Genomic DNA, 24,294 nt, shown 5'->3' on the forward strand with positions numbered 1-24,294 from the left:
TACCAAATAGCACCAAACCATAAAATAAAGGATATGTTCTTGACCTGATTACAAGTATATTCACAATCTTGAAACAACCACCAACACCAAAACAAACTACTACTTGCAGATTACAGATATGGAGGAGAGAGAAACAGAGAATAGAAAGATAAAAATACCCCCAAAATAACCTATACAATCACACAATCACTAAATAATTAATATACCGAAGAAAAATTACCTCCAAAAGGTTAGTCCACTTTCGACATCCTTTCTTTTTCTTTTTCTTTTTCTTGGCTACAATAGTGTCAAGTCAGAAAAACAAAACCCTGCAACATCTTTCATCTGATTTTCTTCGTTTTTTCTTTTCAAATTTCTATATTGCAGGGTTATTGTAGGTGCTAGTTATATCTCTACAATTAATCATGAAACTAAAAATAGATAAACGTGGAGAGACATATGGTCGTGCTGATAATGTTCTTACTGGTACTCGACAGATCAGGAGCTTTTCGTCATTGAATATTCCGTGAAAGTCCAGTTCTTGTTACATTTCTGCACACAAACGAGACCCAATGATCAATCAACATCAAAGAAATTTTTATCAAATAAGTTATAAAACAATGCTGAAATGAATTCGTAGTTGCAGAAACAGTAAATACCTAACTTAGCAAATCTCAAATAGTCATGGACTCATAATCACTAGTAAGCTGTACTTCATCTGATCCTATAAGAACAGAAGGTTTATACTGAATGGGCCAATATAAGTTTTATGATTGAACCCTAAGAAGGATAAATAAAAACTCAATCCGGTCGATGTAGTATCAAATCAATCAATTAGAAGCACTCAGTTCCTTAGTAAAGACGATGAACTATTTGTCTCAAAAATAAAGCTTCAAAGTCGTTCTAATGTGTAGGAACCAAGCATTCAAGTCCTTCTGAAAGGTCAATGCAACAAATCAAATTTCTCTCTTAACTCTTTAACCCCAACTTCCCTATATATGACATGATCTAGCCTAAACAAGATTGGGCAACGAATTATTCATAACAAAGGATAATAGGTTTTTAAAACTACAAATCTAAATTGCGGAAGTGAAATGAAGACCATTCTCATATTCCGTCTCAACCGTTCTAACAGCATGGAGTTCAGTCAATTGCGAAAGTGAAATGAAGTTCTGCATCAACTTTCGGTTGGACTGATAAATTATCCAACAGACATCATATGCAGTTGGAATCATATGATCCACCCCGAGCCCGAGTAACTTGTTAATCGGATCGAATTGAGGGTAAACCGAGCCGGACCCCCGAATTAAGGATTTCCCACTTAAAAGAGAGATTTCACGAGAGAGGTGATCCCATGCAGAGACAACTGTTGTGTTAATTTGCAGCTACTGTTTATAATTTTGAGGATTTTTTTCTCTTTAAGTATATAAGTAAATTACCAAAACGCCACAGGGAGCTTAAGAGTAAAAAAATTTGATTGGATCCTTTTTACCGAAGAAAATTAGGATACCAAATCTCTCTTTTATTAATATATATGGTGTACGATACCATATTTATAGAGTCCACAGAGATAGACTAGATAACCAGAAATCGATCAATAACTTGCATGAGTCATCATTTTATTCTCGTACTAAGTGAGTTCCTGCCGATATGAAAATCTAATATGGTAGTACTGTATGTTGGCAAAGTGATCAAATAACATAAGTGGTTTTCTCAATGTCATTCTTAAACATTCTATCGTTCAGGCCAACCTGATAGGCGAGCCAGACCTAAGGCTGCATGTCTCACATTTGGGATGATTCCATCAGTTCTAACCAAATACAGAACTATGCTCTAAAATTTACACGAATATAAAATGTATATATATTATATAGATTCAAGAAAAATGTGACTGAATATAGATTTAAGTATCTTCAAACTCAAAGTTTCGAGATTTGAACTTGCTCAATGTACATGTTAATGTGTCATCCAAATTTCCTAAGTCCTAACACCTAAAAGACTAACAGGTACAAACATAAATAATAAACAGGTTATTTATGACTAGATTTAGAATGCAAGCAATCTTTTGCTAATCTGCATCATACCGGCTACGACTGTAAATGGATACGTCATACATGCATTACATTCAATAGATGTGAGTATAAGTAGGTATGTATAAATAGTAACTGGAGAACCACGTATTGTATTCATTATATGTACCTTCCTGGCAGCAACTGAGAATTGCTTGCAGAACCCCTCGAATTGCCAACCCTTTTGGCTCTGTTTTCATGTTCTTTCTCTACACGCATGGCAGCAACCTCCTTTTCCATGGCAGCTACTTCTCTTCTCATTTTTCTTGCCTCAACCTCCATCGCTTTAGTCAATGTATCTACCTTCCTTGCTAGCATCTGAATCAGTATAATTCATACTTCGAAGTTAACTACATGTCCACATGTGCTTTAGGTAAAGTAAGCAGGAGTAGATAACGTTTATAGAAGTCATAGAGAAAAGATCTTTACAGACGCATGTGTCAACCAAAGATATGAATGAATGTACGCTCATCTTGCGGACCTTGATATTGGAGTAGGGTACAATGATGATGCCAATGGTGAGAGTTAATTATGAAATTGAAAATTAAAAGATGAAAAATATGGTAAGAAATGTACGAACTTACTTCAATAGCATCATCCTTGTCTTTAAGGCTTTGATCTTTTTCATGGCTAGCCTTCCTCAAACTTATTACCTCTTTCTGCAACATGTCATACAATAAACCGGAGACGGTGTCCTCCGTATCGACATTTGGGAGTTCACTGGATTTTTCATTGGAACTCCCTTTCAAGTCATTGTTCATCACCTCACTGTCTCTGGTTCCAAAGGAAGATTTATTGAGCGAATGGTTCAGATTTATTCCATTGGGGAGCATTTTGGTCCTATCCAATGACCTTGTACCTCCATCAAATGACTTTGATGTCCCTTTTGCATTCTTCAATATTGAACTTGTGCCCAAAGAAATTGAAGACCTCAACTGAGATGTTGGTGTTCTTTTTGATAACAAGCCATTCGATGTCAACTTGGAGATGTTATCTGCTCCACCTAAGGATTGTCGACGTGAACGCCCGTTGCTTATACTTCTTCCTTCTGTAGTGCGACTGCTACTGGTAGAGGATGGTCTCAAGCCTTCTTCTAGAACTTTGAGCCGTAAGTGATATTTTTCCTGAAGAACAAATATCCTTAGAAAGATCAACTCCAAAATGACAGATTAGGAATAAATGTTAAAGAAAGATAATACAAAAGTCTCTCTGAATGTAAAAACAAATATTACTTTTAGTTGCGCTTCAGATTTTGCAGCGCGTTCTGCAATAGCAAGTTTGTCTCGAAGTTGCTGCATTTCTCCCTACAATAAGAGCATTGGGTGTTAACCCTGCCAAAGTGGGAAACTTACAATTATTAGGAGATTAACAAAACAAACAATCAAGACAAACCTGCAAAAATCTTCTATCTTCAAGCCATTGTTTAACAGGCATCACTTTATCATTAGCATCTTTCCATTCATTTGCTACAACAGTGGCAACCCGATTTGCTGTGACCTTGGCTCGTGCTAATTCTCTATCAAGGGTCTTCCTTTCTTCCTGTGAAACTTAAAACAACCTAGTATTTTAGGGCACATCGCGTGGAATAACACAAAACAAAGAAACAATTTGAAGAAACAGAAATATTCAAATGACATAACACATTACATTCATCTCTTGGACTTTCCGTTGGTAATCTCTAACAGCATTTGCAGCTGCACCACCAGAAAGAACAGCCTCTTCCAGTTCCCGCACAGTCTGACTAAGCTTCTCAACCTCTGCAACCTTTTGACGATGCATTCTGTCCAAGATCTTATTCTCTTCCTGGTGTATGGGATCAAGAAACATTTATAAAGAAAGAAAAAAGACTATATTCCCTACTTGATCTCCGTGAAAGATGAGTGGTAGTACCTGACAAATTTCAATCTGTTTCATCAACTCTTGGTTCTTATTTTGAAGATCATCCACCATGGAGGCCTTCGCCAGGGCAACCTGAACGGTCCTCTCTGCTTCAAGCAAGGCTGCTTCTTTTGATTTGGTAAGGCGGTCCAATGCCTTATTGTCATCTTGCAACTTCGCTATCTGCAAATCGTCGCAGTGACTTATATTATAATAATTAATGGTCCACCAAACAATGTTTCAGGAGCTTCAGTTTTGATGAGAGAATCAGAGTAGATAAAGATGAAGTACCTCTTGTCGAGCAAGCTTCAGCTCTGCTTCCAGTGGTGCAAGAATGGCTTCAATTGGGGGCATGTCATCATCCTTTTGAGCAGCATGAACCCTTCGAAGGGTAGCTTCTGCTGCAAATTGAGCAGCCATAGAAGCCTTCTTGTCATCATTGATTTTCTTAATTTCAAGATTCTGCGTAAGCATTTAATAAATCAGGTATTATTCAGTAACAGAAGAATCTGCAAACTTTAATTATAAAAGTCAAGTGTTTCTATACGAAACCTTGGTCTGTAGCAGGGATTCGGTCAACTTGAGCTTCTCCTCCACCTTTCCCAATTCGTCAGTAAGCTAAACAAAAGAAAACGATATCAGAGCATGTTTTTCTTGCATTGTAAAATGTTCAGCAAGAAACTCACTCAAAGCTTTGATTCAAACCCAGCTCAAGTACACATTGGATCATTGTCAAATAATGAAAAGTGCAGAGTTTAAGGTAACTCAAGTGATACCCATACTTTAGAGCATACACAAATTCAGAAGGAACGAAAACAGTTAAACCACAAATTTGGAAACTAATGACATTCCTTTCATTGAAACGCTAAGATTTGAACCCGGGTTTTCCCAATGGAGGCGAGTTCATATACTAATATTAAGAAAATACAAAGCTAATAATCAATAATCTTAGAATAGTAAAAAATAGGTAGAACCTTAGAAGTTGCAGTAGTATTAGAAAAAAAAACTCAAATTAAGAAACTGATTCATTCCTTCCATTTAAGTTAATGTTTTTTCCATTATTTCATCAGTTAAAGAAGGAAAAACACAAATTAGAGAAAGACCTCTTCGACCGCCTTCTCCCTCAGACGTTCCGAAAACCTCAAGGCCTTGATTTCAGCTTGTGCTTCCCCCAATTCCCTATCTTTATCTGCAAAAATAAGATAACTAAAAAGGCTTAGCATTTTGAACATAATAAATTAGGGCAAACTTAGCAAATCATACTAAAAAAACACTAAATCAAATGACATTTTTACCTCTGACTTCATTTTCTAACCGATTAAGCTCAACTTTCACTGGATCCGAACCGTGTAACAGATTTATAAACTCATCTGCATCTAAACTAGGACGTATAGATGTTCGCCTTCTTAATGTCTTTCCTTCTCTAAAAGATGACGAAACTGTCAATGGAGGTGACACTTCGTTTACTGTCGAACGGACATTTCCGGTACCGCCGCTGCAATTAAAGTCTTGCATCATCCTAAATGAAGGAAAATCACCACCATCGCCGGGAAGATCGGCCATTTTTGGATCTGAGCTTCTCACATTCAAAAAAAAAGCCCTAGATACTTGAAAGCAGGTGTGATTTTGACGATTTAGGGTTTGGATAGATAATGAGAATGTGTTAGAGCAATATTTTTTTTTCTTTGTTTGTTTGTTGTAATCTTGAAAGACAATACAAGTTTTGTTTCTGAATACAGGATGGAGTCTGTGCGCGTCTCTTTTTTCTACTTTAATCACTTCTTCTTCTTCTGCTGTTTCTCTCTCTACTGTTTCGCTCGAAATAAACTTTAATTTTCTCTCTCTATAATCCTCCTAGAGAGAGAGAGAGAAAGTGTGTGTGTAGTCAAGGCTTTGGTGTTGAGCGTTAACTAGGAGTGTACCGTCACCACATGAAACAGATACTAGCACTTTGCACCAAATTCGAACAGATACAATTCCTCTACACACCAAGGATAACAAATGCTATGGCGGATGCATTGGCGAAGTGGGGAAGGAAACACAAGATCAGGCGGGAATGGAAGTCGAGAGAGAATATGATGTGGGATCTGAAATTGTAATTTTGGTTTTTTTCCTTTTGTCAACAAAAAAAAAAAAAAAAAAAAGGAGTGTACCGTGTCGAAGTAGTCAAGTGTAGAAGAGTTAGGGCTAATTCCCCTTAGGTGACCAACTGACTATTAACAAACTACTCATTTTTCACAGTTCAACATAAAAAAAAAAAAATCACGAACTCTAAATATATATATATATATGTGAGGTCTAGCACTTAATTCACTCAGTTGCAGCGAGCCAGCGAGTGAATGTAACTTATTAAACCCACAATTTACAATTTCGGAGATCGATACAATCTAGTTTTCACTTTTCAATGAGTTTTCTTCCTAGATGTAGCCATGTAGATTGAGGTGTATAAGGGAGGATCTTCGAGTGAACCACTCTAAATTATCCTTTTCATTATTTCATTTCACATATCCTGATTATGACAAAACCGTGAAATTCTGCATCTCTCTTTCCATTTATAGTTCTGAATAAGTTTGGTTCATTGTTCTCAATAAGTTTAGTTTACAGGTCACCACTAGAGATGTTGCCCATGAAGTTTCTCACGGTTAACGTTTCAACTCTTGGAGACATCAATGATAGAGAGAGGAAAAAATGTGCGAATTTGAAACACGTTAAGTTCTTGTGTGTTTTTGTTTTTTTGTAGTCGTTAAGTCTCGTGATAATTATTTCATTTTGCATTTCTAACTGTAACACATTCATGAAATTTATCAATAATGTTATAGAAGAAATGATAATAAGATCCGGATGTTTGTGAACGTGGACCATACAAAAAGCATTTCCCGTTTTCATATAAATATCGAGGCAAGTTTTAAAATGTTGGCCTCTCCAAAAGATCATTTTACTCGGTAATCTAAAACTATAACAACTTTGTGTGATAATATGAACCTATTTACACCAGAAGGCAAACCCTAATTTTCCAATATATAGCCAAAAAAAAGTATAGTTAAATCACACCCACATGACTTGTTAAATTCATGATTATGTGATAATCGGAGATATAGACATAAAGTAAAGACACGATAGTTTAATGTGATTCAGTCGAATACTCAAGACCTACATCCACGGAGAATAACTTCTTTATTGATAATCACCACATACAAATGTGGATTGATCGGTTACATTGGTCAGACATAACTCGATGATTTTGATTCCTAGAACCCTCTCCTATTTATAGATAACTTAGGGTTTAGGGTTTCCTAGTTTCTGATTACTAAACTAGAAAATAATATAAAATCTATCTAATATTATCATTAGATAGTTACAAGAAATATTCTGAATATATTATACTAAATATTACATATCTTCAAATATATTCTGAATTCTTCTTGATCGTCGGATCTCGTCTTCTCGATCCGTCACGTACATACACGCGTTACACACATATATTATTTCTGTAACTCATCTTGACCGTCGGATCTCCTATTTTCGATCTGTCTTATATCACGGATCCTATTAGGACTCACAAAATTGAAGGGTTGCTATTGGTATCTTTTAATCTTCAAAATTCAATAGAAAATGACCATTCATTGAATTGGTAGAACCATGCTGGTTTGTTCTCTTATAAGTATTATCTTTTTCATGGTTAGGTAATAATTTGTCCATTTTTGGAGTAACAATAACTTTAAAAGTTCTTCACAAGTTAATTGGAATTACTTAACATGCAAACTTTCTAGACTTCACCAAATTCTAGCAACTTTCAGACTCAACATCTGCAAATGCCCAGACCCAAACAACCTAATATTGCTGTGCAATCAACACAACCTAATATTAGGACTTATTGGTCAACTTGGACACAACCCACGTACACAAGAGCACCGATGAGGCTATGAGGATAACACTAGTCGAGAATAGTCCCATATGGGAGAAGGGTTATGGGTCTTCTCCACTCATTGCAAATTGGTTCGAGAATAGTCCCATATGGGAGAAGGGTTATGGGTCCTCTCCACTCATTGCCAATTGGTTTTGAGTTGAATGACTTAACATATCTAACGAGCATGATGTCTCAAATCACACTTTAATCAAATTACGACAAGTGCAAGTATAATAAGCATTTCCCATAAAATATAAACTGTTTCTAACTACCTCATAACAGAATGGTAAGATAGATAATCAACAACTTCCTCATCTAAGAAAAACCTCTAGTAGCTTAATTGAAGAACAAACTTCTCAGTGATCAAATCTGAAAACTAGTCTCTTATAGGGGACGATTTTGCCTGTCGTTCAATCAACCAATTTAGAACATGAAGCAATTGAACTTTCTTTATATGACTTCTCCCAATTTCTCCCATCAAAAGTCTTTATCTCAACATGAGTCAGCGAGCCAGGATCGACACAGTTAACAGTCACAGAAATACCATCCGGATTTGATCGTGGTGTATAAAAAGATGTTATCCCACATACTTTGCAGAAAGTATGTTTTGCTCTATGAGTGCCAAAGGTGTAAGTAGTGATGAAATTTTCAGAATCTCCCACTAGTTTGAAACTCGAAGATGGAACAATGAAGTGAATGTTCCCTCTCATGGAGCAATCAGAACAGTTGCATTTCCAAGCTATAACACTTGATGGAGCTTCTACTTGCCATCTTATATTCTTGCAGTGACATCCCCCGTTGTGAATTACTGTCTCTGAACTCATTCCTCTTCAACCTGTTTCCAGGGAGATTTCGAATAGTTTAATAAAATACGCCAATGTATGGATAAGTAGTCAAATGGAGATTCTAATCAATTGAAAGTTACTAAGTCTAGTTCGGTGAAATATGGAAAAGTACGAAAGAACACTCTTCACAGTTGGCCAACAAATTGTGGTTCCACCCAAAAGGTTAGAGACCACAAAATCCTCATAGAACAACAGATTATTTGTACCTTTTCTTGCAAAGCCTCTAATAGAACGCTAATAACATCAAACTCCAACCTTGTTAGCCAAGTAAACAAAACTATAAACATAAAAATCTAACAGGGAGGACCCTTCAAGGCATCATGGGTTTATGGGATTCAATCAAGCAGCTGACTTCTTAGCCAAAACTAGCTAGGTCTATTCATGGGATGCGCGTGAGTGTAATTAAAGGCATTTCATTTGATAGAATCTGCATAAGACTATAATATGTACTCGTAAAGGCGTGGTTTGTCTATGCAGAAAATGATAACCCTCGGTGTGCTTGTCTATCTGTTCATGTTTTCTTTCTTGGGTCAACTTTTCCCCCTCCTTTTGCGCAAAAAGAAGAAAAAAAAGTAGAGCGGAAAGAAACAAGATGAAGATTCTAAATTCCATTTTTGATCTTATTGACCCTTCTAACATCATTTCATAGTTTATTTTCAGCATAAAAGACGCAGAAAACGTGGATATGTTCATTTGTAAGGTAGAAGAGGAAGATGTTCTGAACTTATTTGTGGTTTCCCATTTGGCAGTTCTTTTAATTCGAGTCCGAGGGTAACCGTTAGATGGGGGATTTTAGCATGAATGTTTAGATTTTTGTGTATATTTCATGTTAATTTACTTGGTCTTTCAACCATGTTTGTGTATCATGTTTTTGGTAACCTAATTGATGTCAATCTAGAGGAAATTCACAGTCTACTACAAGTATTAAGACACTGGATATTAGGGCATTAAAATTTCACATTAGTAATTGGATCATCAACTGGACCTCATTCAACTCAATCAATATCTGATAACTAATAGAGTTATTGAAATCAAATCAGAGATGATTTAACACAAAGAACTAGGGTATTAGTTGAGAGAAAAAGGTCAAATTTCTATTGTGAAGTTAAGGTTTAGTAGTACCTGAACCAAAACCCATATATGAAAAGCAGATGAAGATTAACCAGATGAGAGAGTACAGATTCAATACAAGTACAAAAGAAACTTACACTAATAAATAAGAACTATCATGAAATTGACTTCATTTATGAGTGATAATTTCTCACCTCTAGGGCTTTATTTAGAATCTTTGAGCTCACCTATAGTTCTGGTTTGCTAGCTAGTTTGAGAAAATTGATAAGAATGATATATAGAATAGGATTTTTGAGGGAGAGGCCCAAAAAATGGAGGGTAAATAAGCATTACCCCCAGCCTAAAAAAAAATTTAGAACCCAGTCCAAATTGTCAGGACAGCTCACAGTTTCCTGGTTTTTATTTTATTTATCCCTCTTTTACCCCTCCACGGGAAATTTCTGTGTTTTCTGACAATCTGACGGACGACAGCGAATCAATTAATTCCCCGTACATGACGTCATGTCAGAGAAACATTCAGATTTTCTGAAAATTCAAAAATGGCGCCATTTTTTGACGAAATTTCAGCCAATTTTTTTGGATCCCTCCCATTATATTTTGTTTCAACTCCTTCTTTCTTCTTATTTATACATCCAAAAATCTTCTTTTCATCATTCTTATTTTGTTTTTCACATTTTATCTTCTTCATCTCTTTCAATCTCTAAAAACATAAATTTTCTTTTCTTTCTCTCTCTAAAAGTTTTATTTTCTTATTTTTGGATGTCCATCATTCTTTTTTGTTTCACATTTTATTTTCTTCATCTCTTTTAATCTCTAAAAACATCAATTTTCTGTTCTTACTCTCTCTAAAAGTTTTATGTTCTCATTTTTGGGTGTTCATCATTCTTATTTTGTTTCACATTTTATCTTCTTCATCTCTTTCAATCTCTATAAACATCAAAGTTTTCTGTCTCTCTCTCTAAAAGTTTTATGTTCTTATTTTTCTTCTTCATCACTCTTATTTGTTTCACATTTTATCTTCTTCATCTCTAAAAACATCAAAGTACATAACCAAATGTCCAGTGCACAGAACCATTTCCGGTACAGGAGAAAATTCCCAGTTCAAAAGTGTCCAGTACTAAACCAAATGACCAGTACATAGAACAATTCCCGGTGCATAAGAAAATTCCCCAGTACAAAAATGTCTAGTGCATAACCAAATGACGAGTACACAGAACAATTCCCGGTACACAAGAAAATTCCCACTACAAAAATTTCTAGTACATAACCAAATGGCTTGTACACAGAACAATTCCCGGTACACAAGAAAATTCCCAGTACAAAAATGTGTAGTACATATCTAAAAAATGACCAGTACACTAAATAGTTCCCGGTACACAAGAAAATTTCTTTATACAAATCAATGAAATACTACCAAAAATGAAGAAATTTGTTGAGATTGGAAAGAGATCAGAAATAAATCTGGAAAAAAAGAACGAAATTTGTTGAGATTGGAGAGAGAAATATGTGTGGGAGAAAATATAAAAGAAATAAGAAATAAATCTGGAAAAAAGAACGAAAATGGCAAGTTGGTAAATTTTGTAATGGCAATTCTGTAAATTCATGGAAAGTACAAGGTTTAATGTCAGGTGCGTCAGACTATTTTCCAAAAAAATTCGAATTTCCCGGGAATTTTTCGATGGCAATTTTGTGAATTTATGGAAAGTACACAGTCTGATGGGAGGCGTGTCAGATTACTTGTCAGAAATTTTCGAGTTTCCCGGGAATTTTTCGATGGTCGTTTCGTAAATTTCAAAAAGAAGAAGGGTGTTTCGGAAATTCCACCCCTAGCCTGACTTTTTTGGACCTGCCCCTCATTCTTTATCTGCAGTGGGCCTGATACATATTGTTGGGCTGATTTTGGGCCTTTTGCCCAACCCCTCTATAGAATACTGGTAACAATGGATTCAGCCAACCATCCCATGAACCCCAATAGATTCAACAAAATAGATGGTCAAATAGAACCCAAGATGGGCCTCACATGCCATTTATTTGTTTTTTTATTGTATATATTTCACTCAAAACTGTCAACTCCCAATCATGTCCCAAAATTTTCGAATTGCTAAAGAGAAGGGGCCAACATGCCCTTCCGCCACGGAACGACTCGCAAGGCCGTGCTAGACACGACATTGGAGTGGTGAGCCATGGCAGGTTAGGAACGACACATATCGTGGTGGGTCGTGTTGCCATTCTGAACGGGTGGTTGATGGGGTTTGGGAACATAAGGTCAGCAGGCACGACACGAGTTGTTCTGTATCATGGTGTTAAGTCTGTCAATGGATATCCGAATATTCGAAATCCAATCCGCATCCGTATTCGAATTTTACAAAAATATTCGAAATTTCAGATATCGGATACGGATTCGGATATTATCGAATACAGATATACTAATATTCATTCCGATAAATGTCTGTATCCGATAAGCAATATTAAAAAATAATAAAAATTTAAATTTATTATAATAATATATAAAATGTATAATTATTATTTAGATCTTTAAAATTTAAAGAAAAAATTTGGAAATTTGTTAAAATTTTATCCGTTAATACTAACGGATTCGGATTCAGATATTGATTTATAATATTCGTCGGATATACGGATATACCTATATCCGATCTGATAAGCTACCGTTTACAGGCCTACATGGTGTGATGCCCTTTAAACAGGTTGCTTGGATATGTTTACTAGCTGGGACGACCCTTTGGAAGCCACTATTGCTACCCACCACGGTCCAATTGACCCACGATGGGTCAGCAGGCAAGGCACGAGTTGTTCCGTATTGTGGTGTGTTGCCTTATAACCGTGTCGATCCGTTTTCAGACCGGCACAACCCTTTGGCAACCCCTATTGCTAACTTGTACTTCCACTCCCACACAATATTTAAAATACCATCTCTTATATATATACATATTTAAGCACTAAATAGTGTACATAGTTAGCATTATTGATTACAAAAAGTTATCAAGTTGTGTGATGAGAGGAATCCGGCTTAGTGTTTAAGATATAGGGTTGTTAGGTTAATCCCACATTGGTTGAAGGGGCAGGGTGTGTGTTAACAAGTGTGGGAGAAGCCTGGAGAAGCTTTACCTCTTGAGCTAGTTTTTGGGGTGAGAGAGGCCCAAGACCACCCAACACACCGTAGTTCACCATCAAAGTTCACCTTGGTAAAAAAATATCCCGAGATATTTAAATCTTTACATGAACTGGATCACTATAGAGTCCTTGAGCACAATTATTAGTACCAAGAAATTCAACTTCAAGCTTTATTTAAATGACAACTTTATTCTAACCTTTCTCTAGGTTGTTACAGAGAAAAAGTTCAAGAAAAACATAATATTATTGTATAACCTGTCCTGATGATAAATATATTCCTCGGGAAACTACAGCAATGATAACCGTATCGTGACAAACCTAAGAGAGAACATTTAGAAACGGTTTTAGGCCGATACTAATAAGTTTTTAGTCTTCTAACTGCATTTATCATTTTCTGTGCTTTCTGTTTGGTGAAAGTTCAGCTTCAACTTGCTTGATTTCATCCTTGAGCTCTTTCAATGTATTGTTTCTTCTTGAACTTTGAGTACCCTCATTTGGAGTATCGCTGATAAAGCTCAAGTAATGCTTTAAACAAGTCAAATATGCAGCTTTAACTTCAGGAGAATTAGTGACTAATTCTGATAACTGGAGCTGCAAATGAATCATAGCATAATTATGTTAAAAACAAGTTTTACATCTTACAATAAATCTAGAATTCCATTTTTGTGCAGATAAGAAATGATATGAAATGGATTCAGCAGAGTGTCATGCATTTTCCTATCGTACGTGGTTGATATCACGACATATTGTTGATTGGCACAAATATCTGAGCTGTTGCCGGTATATTGTAAATATACTATTTATTGCCAGCTGGGATGATTCTAGCCCTTTTTAAGGGAATTGGAACTTGGAACCTACCAATCCCTTGCCGGATCAGCCTATCTTATCTCTCACGGAAATCATGCGTACAAGCTCCTACAGGGTACGTGCTATGTGTGTCTCTTCCAAGTTCAAACTATACCCACTAATTTCCTACCTAGAAAGTTAACATTCAAGTTACTGATTTTGCCCTTACCTGTTTAAAAGCGGATATACACTGGCGAAATGCATCCCCTGCAGCCTCATTTGGAGGTGGATGTTCTTGCTGTAATAATTTCCAAGTAATATTCAGAAGGATGGGAAGATTAGAAAATTGAAGCTGAATTGTTAAGAAACATGACTAATTTATCATGATGATCCAAATTTAACTTTTCACTCAATTTGTAACAATTCGTTCATTATTGGAAATTTGGAACTTTTACAGGGCCTGCAACTTCCTACTCAGAAGAAGAACAGAGATCTTGCAAGAAATCCCTTTCCACATTGATCATGGAGAAAAAGCGTCACTAGTCTCTCTTAAGAAGACTAAGAAAACTACGACTAAACAAACCATTTACTATTATTATACCTGGGATAATCTTGCAATGATGATAATCAAGGAAAACTCTGATTTTTTAATTCATAAATACTTACCTCCTGTTCTTCTAACTCTTGCCTAGTGATTTCTAACGTCCCAAGAGCATCAAGTGATTGCAACTGTACGCAGAACAGTTAAAACTTCAGTTTCACTTTAACAAATTGTATGAGTATTAGAAGTAAGCATCATACATAAGTACTATAGAAATAGCAGATACATAGAAACACATCTTCAATATATAATTATAAGATCCATCAGAATAAATAGCAGAACATAGCACAATGTTACAATACAACTTTCTAGTTTGACTTTTGAAGTGCACTGGTAGTAGAAACCAGATCTCATATTATTTTAACGGAAGAAAATTGTATTAGTAATTTATAGGTCATGAAGAAAGTCAGAAACTACCCATATCAGGGGTCGATTCTTAAGGACTGTTCTTACTTCCTAGACTGTGACATATGACATGTAACTTATAGGAATTAAATGAAGAAAATGTAGTTATCCGGCCCTAAGGTGCGCTAACATGACCGAGAGCACTTCTTGTAGCTCCTGTTATGGTCAGTTTCCGTTACGAGCTCATTTGATCGGATCCCCTTCATCCAAACAATTTTAAGAGGTGCATCAAGCCATTTGGCTTTCACCAGCGGTAGGACCCCATGAGAAATAATAAGAATACTTGACATATGCCCTTTGGAAATAAATGTTTTGTGCGGATTTTACCTATTTTATAGAATCCATCTATTATACCCTGAAAGTACAATAACAAGTCACTTAGATTCCCTCTACATTGAATGAAGTTTTACCAATATGACAAGTGCTACACGTTCATCTTTCCCATTTCCCTTGACCACTCCATTCTTCTGGACGTTGTTTCCCTTCTGCGTATGATTCTCCAAGACCTGTTGCGCTATCCTGTCATGAATTTTTGCCTTAAATTTATTGTACTTCCCGATTCGTCAAGATGATTTCCCAATCAAAATAATATGAGACGAAATTTATGCAACTGTTACATGAAATGGAAGCATTTAGCAGCAAAATTTGTCATCTGAGTGACAAATTTCCAGGGACTGCCAAAGCTATTTACTCCGAGACAATGAGGATACTCTACTTACAGATTACGTAAGAAGCAATTATGCTTTAATGATTCAACTCGAATATGGAGTAACGATGTATATATAATAGGGAGAAGGTACTTAGAATTGTAAATACAACCTAAAGAAACTTCCCGTGAACAGAGGACATTTAAAGCATATATTGTAGTTGAATGTAATTTTAACTAATAGTAAGGGATTGAATCAGATAGAGAAGCACAGGCTTATAATATTCCTTTTAGAATTTTCTAAAATCATAATTTGCAGGAATTCACATTAGCCTGGTTTACTCCCCTCAAGAAGCATCTTGGAGCGCATATAGCTACATATAACGAGTAAAGCAACAAAAGTTAAAAGAAGAAAACAGCAAGCATGAACAAATAGAGCTTCTCAATTGTGACAGATCAAACAAATAAAAGTTGATTAAGTTTTGAGCAGACCACATTTATGTAGGGACAGAATTCTAATACACGACAAAGTTAACCTGTCTACCTTATTGAATTTTCTAGAAGTGCTCTTGAATTATCAAGTTCATCTTTTGCTTCAGAAATATTCACCTTCCTTAGCCGGTTCACACTGAGCATTGCCACTCTCGCCAAATGAAGCATGTTTGCACCAATCTGCGAATAGAAGTAACGTGATTGAAAAAAATGAATTACTTTGCCCACAGATAACAAACAGTAAACACTCATTTTTTTGCGGTCATTCCATTATGGCCCAGTTAAGTGCTTCTATTGGTATTTACTATTTAGTCCAGACAAACAATATGTCGATATCTGTCATAAAATTCATCAAGTCGAACACATGGAAAACAGGATAGTGGTAATGTTGGTTCACGCAGTGAACGAACGATCTCTTGACATATCTAATGATTTCATACTATAGCTGAGTTACGAACCCTACATCTACAATAACAGACTAAATGCATGATGACACAAAAGCATCATGCAAAGATTACTGTTTAAAGTATCCTAAAAAGATCATCAACCTTGCCTCTCCACATCCACAACCAAATGTATTATACAATTTATACATGATTCCATCAAACAAATTTCCCCTGACAAATGATGGATTTATGGAGAAATGCATATTTTGAGGAATATAATCCAGACCAAACAGTAGACCAATGAGAGGAAAGAGAAGCTTAATTTGGAAACATTAGGAACTTATTTAAGCAACCAGAAGAAAAAAAATATGCACTTAACAACTAGGTACTATAACATGAGAGCATCAGGATGACCTACTGGTCTCCCAGGAACGGTGGATCTATCTACTGTTGCTTTTGAAAAATTTACCGTAGTGTAGGTAACCTCGCTTATGACCGCTAAGGCGCTAGTGATAATAAATCACAAACCTAATTTTCGGTCAGTAATTGTCATGCTTCTCAACTATCGTAGCATACAAACAATGTTATTAAAAAATACAGAACCCTCTAGATGGACGAAAAATAACTTGTCTACAGCAGAGGGCACAGCTACAAAGACATGACAACGTGGATTAAAGTACTTCTAGAAAACAGCATGCATACATGAAACTGCAAAATATTTATTAGTTAGTATTCATATTGAAAATGAAGAGATAGTTGAAGAAAAACTTAACGGTAAAAAGATTAAATCACTTTCAGAGAAGCACATTAATAAGGAAAACTTAAAATGCAAACCTGTATGTGGTCTTCTTTAAGTATTGCTTTTCTAGCATCTAGGCACCTGCATTGGTATATAATAAGTATTTATCTTGTTTCATGATGGTTAACCATCATGACACATTGGAACTTGATTGATGATGAATTTACCATTCTAGAAGTTCTTGTGCTTCCTTTAAGCTCCCAATGGCTTGTAAAGTCAAAGCCAATCCTTCAGCAGCGACTATAGTTTCTAATGAATTGGTTCCCTTAGAAACGATTTAATACTAAAGTTAGAATTTCATATTTAGTTAACTTAGTACTTATAACTCATTGCAAATCAAGTTTTTAAAACAATTGATCGACTAATTTCTGATCATCTCTTTCCAAATATTATTTATATTCGATGTCAGTAATAATAGTTAATCTTTATATATTTTACCCAAAAACAATATGATTGCATCACACTCCATCCGATTCTCGGCAGTTATGAAGGGGGACTCTAACAACACCCCACCCTTTAATCTTGCAAACCCAAATAAAATATCTGAGGAAATTCTAGAATTGGAGCATTGTTTAAAAAGGCACACAAGATGCACATCGATGTGCACGCCTCGAGGCAAATATAGGTCAAAACTTACACTTTGGTTTTATTGTTCTTTCCTTTTTTTTTTTCTTTAACATGTAAAGCTAGTCAAAAGGGTAGAAGTGACCGAAACCATTCATATCCCTTAACTTTACTATCAAAAAAATAATTTGATATGACGACTACAAACAAAATCAATAAAATACGCTATCCGCAGAATCAAATACTAGTACTACATTGAAATATATGAAGTTGAAGCTACGTCTCTTTAGTGCCTCGGCCCTCGAGGCACCGCTTCACATTGTCAAAGAAAACACTTCACATTGCATCGAGTGGGGAAAACACTTTATTAAACATAGAATTGGAGACGGTCGCTCCGTTTAAAAGCAGAGGCAACCCTTTTGGAATCAAGGACCAGATAAAAAAACACTCCTTCCGAATGATCACTAATTACATTTCCAAACTCCGACCATAAATCCTTCCATTTTGCACTCCTCGCATAATAAAAATATCAAAAGGAAGGATAATAGGTATTTCTTATATGGCGTTGAACATTAACTTTGTTGGCTTACCGAGTATCGATCTGAATGCAGAATAAAGAGTTTAACATGAAGACACCATCAAGGTAACAACTAGGATGGCAAAAATCTGAATTCCAAACCTATAGGGGCACCAAGCATTGAGCATCGGAAATTAAGCAGTTTGGAGTCAGGGCATTTCTGTCCAGTAAAAGACCCATCTCAAACAAAATGATTCAAGAGTTCGTCTACAGAGACATCTCTTAGTAAGTAGACAAGATGTGCTTCATGTTTTCCCTGTTGTAATGTCCATTTATCTTTTTATTTGCTCTCTATGCACTTGCCAGATCTGTCTTTAAAGGATGTGCATGTGACCAATCTAATGCCAAATTACTTTTGCTATCAGTGTGAAAATTATATAGCTGAGATAAGAAAAAAATTACACACAATGTGAAAGCAGAAGGTACATAAAAAACATTAGGAGAACCGAAACCTTTGACATCTCCAGATTGTGCAGGATTTTCCTTTGTACATTCTCAGCGTCTGTAAGTCTATTGAAATTTATAAAGACCTACAAGAGAAAATTGGAGAAGAAGTCCAAAGAATAAACTTCCAAGAGCTGGATTAAACCAAAAAAGAGAACAACATATTACATAGTATTTCATAATTTTGTAATTACAATAGAAAACGCAACTCGATGATTCATTTTAGGAATTTGACATAACGACTCATTTGAACATGACAACTTGTAGTGAAAATCTTATAACAAATAGACGCTTTAACAAACTCATTTGTCTTTGAGTCTATAACAGGGAGATATTACAACGGTGCGTTATCACCTACTTCTACTTGTATTACAGCCCTCACCCCCTCCTTCCAATGAAGAATCAGCAGTATAAAAAATCATTCTAATAAAATACATAAAATGAATAAATCTCTGTGATCATTTTTATATTGAGAATAAACGTCAGGATGATCGATCAGTAGATGTCCAAGAATTGAAGATAAAAAAAAATCAGAAAACCCACTCGAGATGTCCACATTAACTACCATATGTATCAAACTATCTGTATACCTGAGCAAGATATCGCAATCTCCGCAAACATGTAACTGAATCACCTTGGCCACCTTCCTGAAAAAAATCTAACGCGGGCAAGTAAAAAAAAGGCAAGACCATAAATCCAGATGAATTAAACATCAAACTGTGAATAGAACAACCTCGAGTATCCTAATAGAATCCTGGATAAGGGCCACAGAATCTTTCTCTTTTCCTTGAAGATACATCACCTGGAGAAAAGCGAAAAAGTAGGAACGACCAAAAAAATATAATGTTTTCTTTTTTGAAGTAAAAAAAATATAATGTTACAATCTATCAAACTTATGAGGTTGGTCTGACAATTATGAAGAAAACATGTTCTAAGAAAATAGGGAACAGAGTGCAGGAGAAGTTACAAGTCGGTATGAAATAAGCTATATTACTTTAGCATGTTACAAGCCATAATAAATTCTCAAACATTGATGCCCACATTCAAGAAAGTGAAGACAACATTTTTATTAATAAGCCATGGCAACTGGCAACTATGATCCAAATCGAACAGAGTGCAACAAATCCTACATTATACATGCTATATTTCTTCATATACTTCAAACATAAACAGACTGCAACATGCTACATACTTAAGAATGGAAAAAGAAATATCATAGATTTAGAATATGCAGCAGACTTGAAAGCACTCAAAGCAGAGTCATGTACGTTAAAATATAAATGTATATGTGGTGTTTCCATTTAGAAATGCTTCAATGAGGTTGCATTCTTCACCTAAGAGATCGAACTTGATTCATAAACTTCAACGGTCCAGATGGGTGAAACGGTGAAGCAATATCTCATATGAAATGTATAGCCAGCCTACTTAAGTTCATAAGGAATCCTGTTTAGATCCTGAATCCTGATCTTTATTCTCTTCCATCAGAGATTAATTTTTCCAAATGCTCAAATCTTTAAGAGAAGAATTAAACACAAGAAGAAGACGAATAAATTCAGTAATTATCAAAGATTACAGTACCTAAACTAATGTTTGAAGGGTTAAAAACAAAACAAAAAAGTATTAAAACATTCAAATATAATCAATTCAGCAGCAGAGTCACAAACATAGGTAGTTTCCTTTTCTATCGACAATGAATACAAAGTAAATAAAAATCTTGAACTATGATTCTAATAGCAACAGTGTAGTAGAAAGAATTTTACAAGGCAAGAAGAGAAGAGATTTAAGATGATACCGTTCCGAGATGATACATTGTATCTGCATAGTCTGTATGACCATGTCCAAGAACACGCCTCTTTATCTACAAAAGTTAAGCGATATAACCACCAATTAGTCGAATGAGGCTGAAATGGAGCGTATGAAATACTTTAGCCATTTGATAAATTATGCTAGAAATATCATGTATGTAAGTAATCTAACATGAACAAGAGGTAAAATATAAATTGATTAATACCTTCAACGCCCGCTGCCAGTGATGAAAGAATCACGAAGGAGAAAACCCCACTTGTCAGATAAAGGAATCTTCAGTGGAAACAACCAAATAGGCAATAACCGAAAGAGTGATAGAACTTAAAGGTAAATATCTCTATTACCTCATAGCAAATTCGGGCTTCTTCAAGTTTCCGCTGCACAAGATAAAACTGTCCAAGGTTGTGCAGAGCAGCTCCTACACTGTATTCGTACAGTTATGTCTAAGTGCATGGTGCAGTTTCTTGAATGGCAAAAAACAAGCCTTAACAAATAACATAGTTACATATAATATAGTTTACTAGATAGCATCTAATACGACATCAAAATACTAGAAGCAACTGGTGTAAACTCTTTCATATGGGAATTTGGAATGTAATGAACAACATCATCCTCTTGCAATGTAATAACTAATAACCAGGTGTTAAATGCAAAACGATATTTCAATGCTTTTTGAACACTGATATTGTTACCCAAGGAAAATCATGCACATATAGCAAGTTATACCGTACGTCTTCAGGTCCAAATGAGTCCTCTAGGATATTGATGGCATCCAAATACAATGGCTCAGCTTTATCAAAAGCTCGTTTCACTCTATAGAGCTCTGCCTGCAGCAACAAGATGCAACAATTACTTGTTCACGATCAACTTACAAAGTAAGAAGGTATGCCCACCAACCAACACACTAGCTAACTTTCTATCTTAGCTTTGAAAACTATATTCTTTGATACGACTAGAAATCAGACTTAAAAGGACAGGAGTATTTCCATTACGTCTCTGCTACACAGTTGGAACGTAAGTTCAAAACCTCATTGACTGAATGAGTGAATGTATCAGACTTAGAGATCTTGATGGAAATTACAGTGGCATATGCATATAATTTATTAGAGTAACATGAAATTTTTGCAACAACTTTCATTTTTTGTCATACATTATAATCACTTTATTTAAGTGGTTATAATGTATGACAAAAACAATCGGATCTTATGGTTGCAGGCCAAACTTGTCAAATTACCAGATTGTTGCAAGCAGAGGCAACATGTGGATCTCGCTCCCCAAAACCCTCTTTCGCTTCTACTAATGCTGACAAAAAGAGTCGTTCAGCATCCTCAAGTTTGCCCTAGAAATAGATTAAGAATTGGTCAGACGTTAACGTAAAAGAAGTGCAGTATCTACAAAACGCAGAAGAGGGGTCCACGTACTTGCAAAAATAGGTCCCTCCCGTTATCTGTAAAAACGCGCCACTTAGATGTATGTATATTTGAAATCACAGACCCATCCTCAATTCTGCGTAAACCTGTTGAACCAGCTTCTTCAGTAACAGTGTTCTGTTCAGCAGGAACATCTTCTGCAAAGGCAATGGTGCCATTTATCCCGAGAATAATTGCTGCAGAATGAAAAGATCACAAACAAATCATTTGCAGTTGAAAAGTATGTTAACCAACGAATTCCCTCGTATTATTGAAAATGTAAGATAATTCCTCGAGCGAGCAAAAGGACTGATAAAAACATTGGTACCACATAGAATTGAGTAAGAAGACACGAAACCTTTTACATTTTTTTTTTGAAGAATATGAAACCTATTACATTAAAGTAGTTGCTCTAGAAGGAAAGGCGATACTGTACAAATATGTGAACAAAATGAATATTTCGAAAGGGTAGAGACTAAACACTCCTCTTTCATTATTCCCTCTGAAAAGCACCAAAGAAAGACTAACCAATTAGGCCAGTAAAGAATTCTCCCCACATATATCCACTAATAGCTATCAAACATGGACATTATTGCACGTATTGGTACTCCAAACTGATACGAAGAGTTGGCAAGTTCAGTAGAGAAAGGCCAAAACAAGGATTTAGGGACATGGCCGTGCACGTAAATATATTTGTATCTTATTATTACGTCACCTATTTTCATTTTATCTTGTTTACATTGAATAAGCTGTTAATACATTATACGCAGAACACTTCAACCTGGACCTAACACAACTACGAGCATTTACATACAAAATATGACAGTATGTCCAATTACGTGAAGCATCCAACACGAGTTTCTAGTAGCCAACACGGACAAAGAAGAACCAAAAAAGTACTCACTTTACATAGACTACAACCACAAGAGAGAGAGAGAGAGAGAGAGTGTGTGTACCAGCTTGTCCGGATAGTAGTATCCATGAAGGAATGCCCTCATTACGCTTCCACCATGTTGAAAATCCAGGACCATATTGATTGGGAAATTTTATGTAATCTAAAAAAAAATGAAGCATAAGAAAAAAGAAAGTAACCAGAGAAAGAGCAAAAATAACAACAAACAAACAAGTCTTTGCTTCAACAAATACCAATGAAGCTCGAAAATACTGAACAGAACTAGAAAATATTCTTTATATCAGCTGCAGGATTGACTGTACAGTTCACCCAAAAAAAAGTTCCGATATCAAGAAGTTAATCTCCAAAAACATGAGAATATACCCAAATTGTTAGAACAACTAAAACATTGAACCAAAAGTTTGAAAATCTGAAATTTGTTTCTTGATGCAAGAAAGGCGTCGTGTAGTGTACCAATAGATTTGAACGACTTGTATTTCTCATGGGGAGCAGTATAGGTACAGAAGGAGAATAAATTGGTGGCCAAATACGACTTTAGGGAGCATCTGGAAAGCACGTAACGCAGTTTTCTTAAGAGAAATGTGTTAAAATCTCAATCCCTCATGTCTATTACATTTTTGGGCAAAAAGGAAGAATTGGGAGAGTTTATTTACAACAATGTAGTATCTTCATCTCTTGTCTTCAGTTATCTTAGGGTAATCGGATAATGTATCACATTTTTGTAACATCGAGCAAAAAAGAAATTACAATATTTTAACCTTCGGACTCTATAATGATCTCTCTATGTATTGGAGTAGTGAGTATAATTGCCGAAAAGAAAAGGGAACATGACTGTAAGTTCAATCATAGGGTTAAAACTGCTCTTTCACCATGTCACATGGACACATCCAAAATGCTATAGAGAATATAGGCCAACCACCATTTTGATTTCTATTCCAGAAGAGATTGAGGTAAAAAAAAAACTGTTTCACTTATTTGGAAACCTAATTTCTGAAAAAAAGTTATGTTTTTTTTTTACGGCAATGAAAGAAAAGGAGAAATTTTGATACGTTCTAAATGTCTAAAAATCTTTATCTAATTAGTTTCACTCGCATCACAAATACTAAATTTCAAAAACAAAGTGAATTTAAAATCAGATATCATCAGGTTTGTCGATTGAAAAGTAAGAACCTAGTAGTACTTGAGGAAATTGATAATGAAATTGAATCAAATCATAGAACTTACTGGAGAGCGGAATTGAAGAAGCATTGGTAGATGAAGTAGTTTTACTGAGATAAGTAGATGAAGGTGTTCGAGAATGAAACCTAAATCTACTTATTAGTAGTAGATTTCTAGCTTGCCGTCTAAACATCTCTCTAATGATAAACCCTACAAAATGCGCAGGGGAAGATTGAATAACGACCCTTTCGCAGAGAAAGTAGAGTGCCCCAAAAGTTTGATTCCAATAGTGTATTAGTGTGAATTGAAAAGAAGGGTCCGTTTGGTAGTCGGTACGTGTGAAAATAATTGACGTGAAAACCATTTTTTTCTGACGGGAAAGAAAACCATATTTTCCTTGTAGAAATTGAATTTTTCGTGTTTGACA

The 24,294-nt window shown here is 35.5% G+C and overlaps 3 protein-coding genes across 7 annotated transcripts; all 3 read right to left on the minus strand.

Moving 5' to 3' along the window:
- LOC147566382 (microtubule-associated protein 70-2-like) lies at window positions 1-22,748 on the minus strand. Of its 2 annotated transcripts, XM_086652872.1 has the most exons (12): window positions 22,721-22,748; window positions 5,222-5,780; window positions 5,030-5,115; window positions 4,479-4,544; window positions 4,218-4,388; window positions 3,939-4,109; window positions 3,696-3,851; window positions 3,441-3,587; window positions 3,281-3,352; window positions 2,633-3,172; window positions 2,179-2,366; window positions 1-531 (listed from the first exon to the last, which is right to left on the minus strand). In XM_086652872.1, the coding sequence occupies exons 2-12, from the start codon at window positions 5,487-5,489 to the stop codon at window positions 492-494; spliced, it is 1,905 nt and encodes a 634-aa protein (XP_086508998.1). In that variant the 5' UTR covers window positions 5,490-5,780; window positions 22,721-22,748; the 3' UTR covers window positions 1-491. The 2 variants fall into 2 exon arrangements, with proteins under 2 accessions (XP_086508998.1, XP_086508997.1); XM_086652871.1 differs by lacking the exon at window positions 22,721-22,748 and having other exon boundaries at window positions 5,222-5,856.
- LOC147566383 (carbon-sulfur lyase) lies at window positions 8,061-11,720 on the minus strand. 3 transcript variants are annotated; one of them, XM_086652875.1, is made up of 3 exons: window positions 11,672-11,720; window positions 9,944-10,025; window positions 8,061-8,668 (listed from the first exon to the last, which is right to left on the minus strand). In XM_086652875.1, the coding sequence occupies exon 3, from the start codon at window positions 8,655-8,657 to the stop codon at window positions 8,244-8,246; it is 414 nt and encodes a 137-aa protein (XP_086509001.1). In that variant the 5' UTR covers window positions 8,658-8,668; window positions 9,944-10,025; window positions 11,672-11,720; the 3' UTR covers window positions 8,061-8,243. The 3 variants fall into 3 exon arrangements, with proteins under 3 accessions (XP_086509001.1, XP_086509002.1, XP_086509003.1); XM_086652876.1 differs by lacking the exon at window positions 11,672-11,720 and having other exon boundaries at window positions 9,887-10,002; XM_086652877.1 differs by lacking the exons at window positions 9,944-10,025; window positions 11,672-11,720 and adding an exon at window positions 9,801-9,886.
- On the minus strand, window positions 13,027-24,144 carry LOC147566384 (Tetratricopeptide repeat (TPR)-like superfamily protein). Of its 2 annotated transcripts, XM_086652873.1 has the most exons (18): window positions 23,934-24,144; window positions 22,753-22,851; window positions 21,809-21,993; window positions 21,622-21,726; window positions 21,114-21,214; window positions 20,732-20,810; window positions 20,593-20,604; window positions 20,374-20,439; window positions 19,315-19,383; window positions 19,172-19,228; window positions 18,590-18,667; window positions 17,164-17,261; window positions 17,032-17,077; window positions 15,864-15,991; window positions 15,084-15,192; window positions 14,334-14,396; window positions 13,897-13,965; window positions 13,027-13,472 (listed from the first exon to the last, which is right to left on the minus strand). In XM_086652873.1, the coding sequence occupies exons 1-18, from the start codon at window positions 24,058-24,060 to the stop codon at window positions 13,269-13,271; spliced, it is 1,695 nt and encodes a 564-aa protein (XP_086508999.1). In that variant the 5' UTR covers window positions 24,061-24,144; the 3' UTR covers window positions 13,027-13,268. The 2 variants fall into 2 exon arrangements, with proteins under 2 accessions (XP_086508999.1, XP_086509000.1); XM_086652874.1 differs by lacking the exon at window positions 20,593-20,604.
- Between the last annotated feature and the right edge of the window lie 150 nt (window positions 24,145-24,294).

The sequence above is a fragment of the Eschscholzia californica genome, unplaced genomic scaffold (assembly GCF_041429995.1).
Source record: "Eschscholzia californica isolate CP2 unplaced genomic scaffold, dmEscCali1.0.p SCAF_1, whole genome shotgun sequence".
Lineage (NCBI taxonomy): Eukaryota > Viridiplantae > Streptophyta > Magnoliopsida > Ranunculales > Papaveraceae > Eschscholzia > Eschscholzia californica.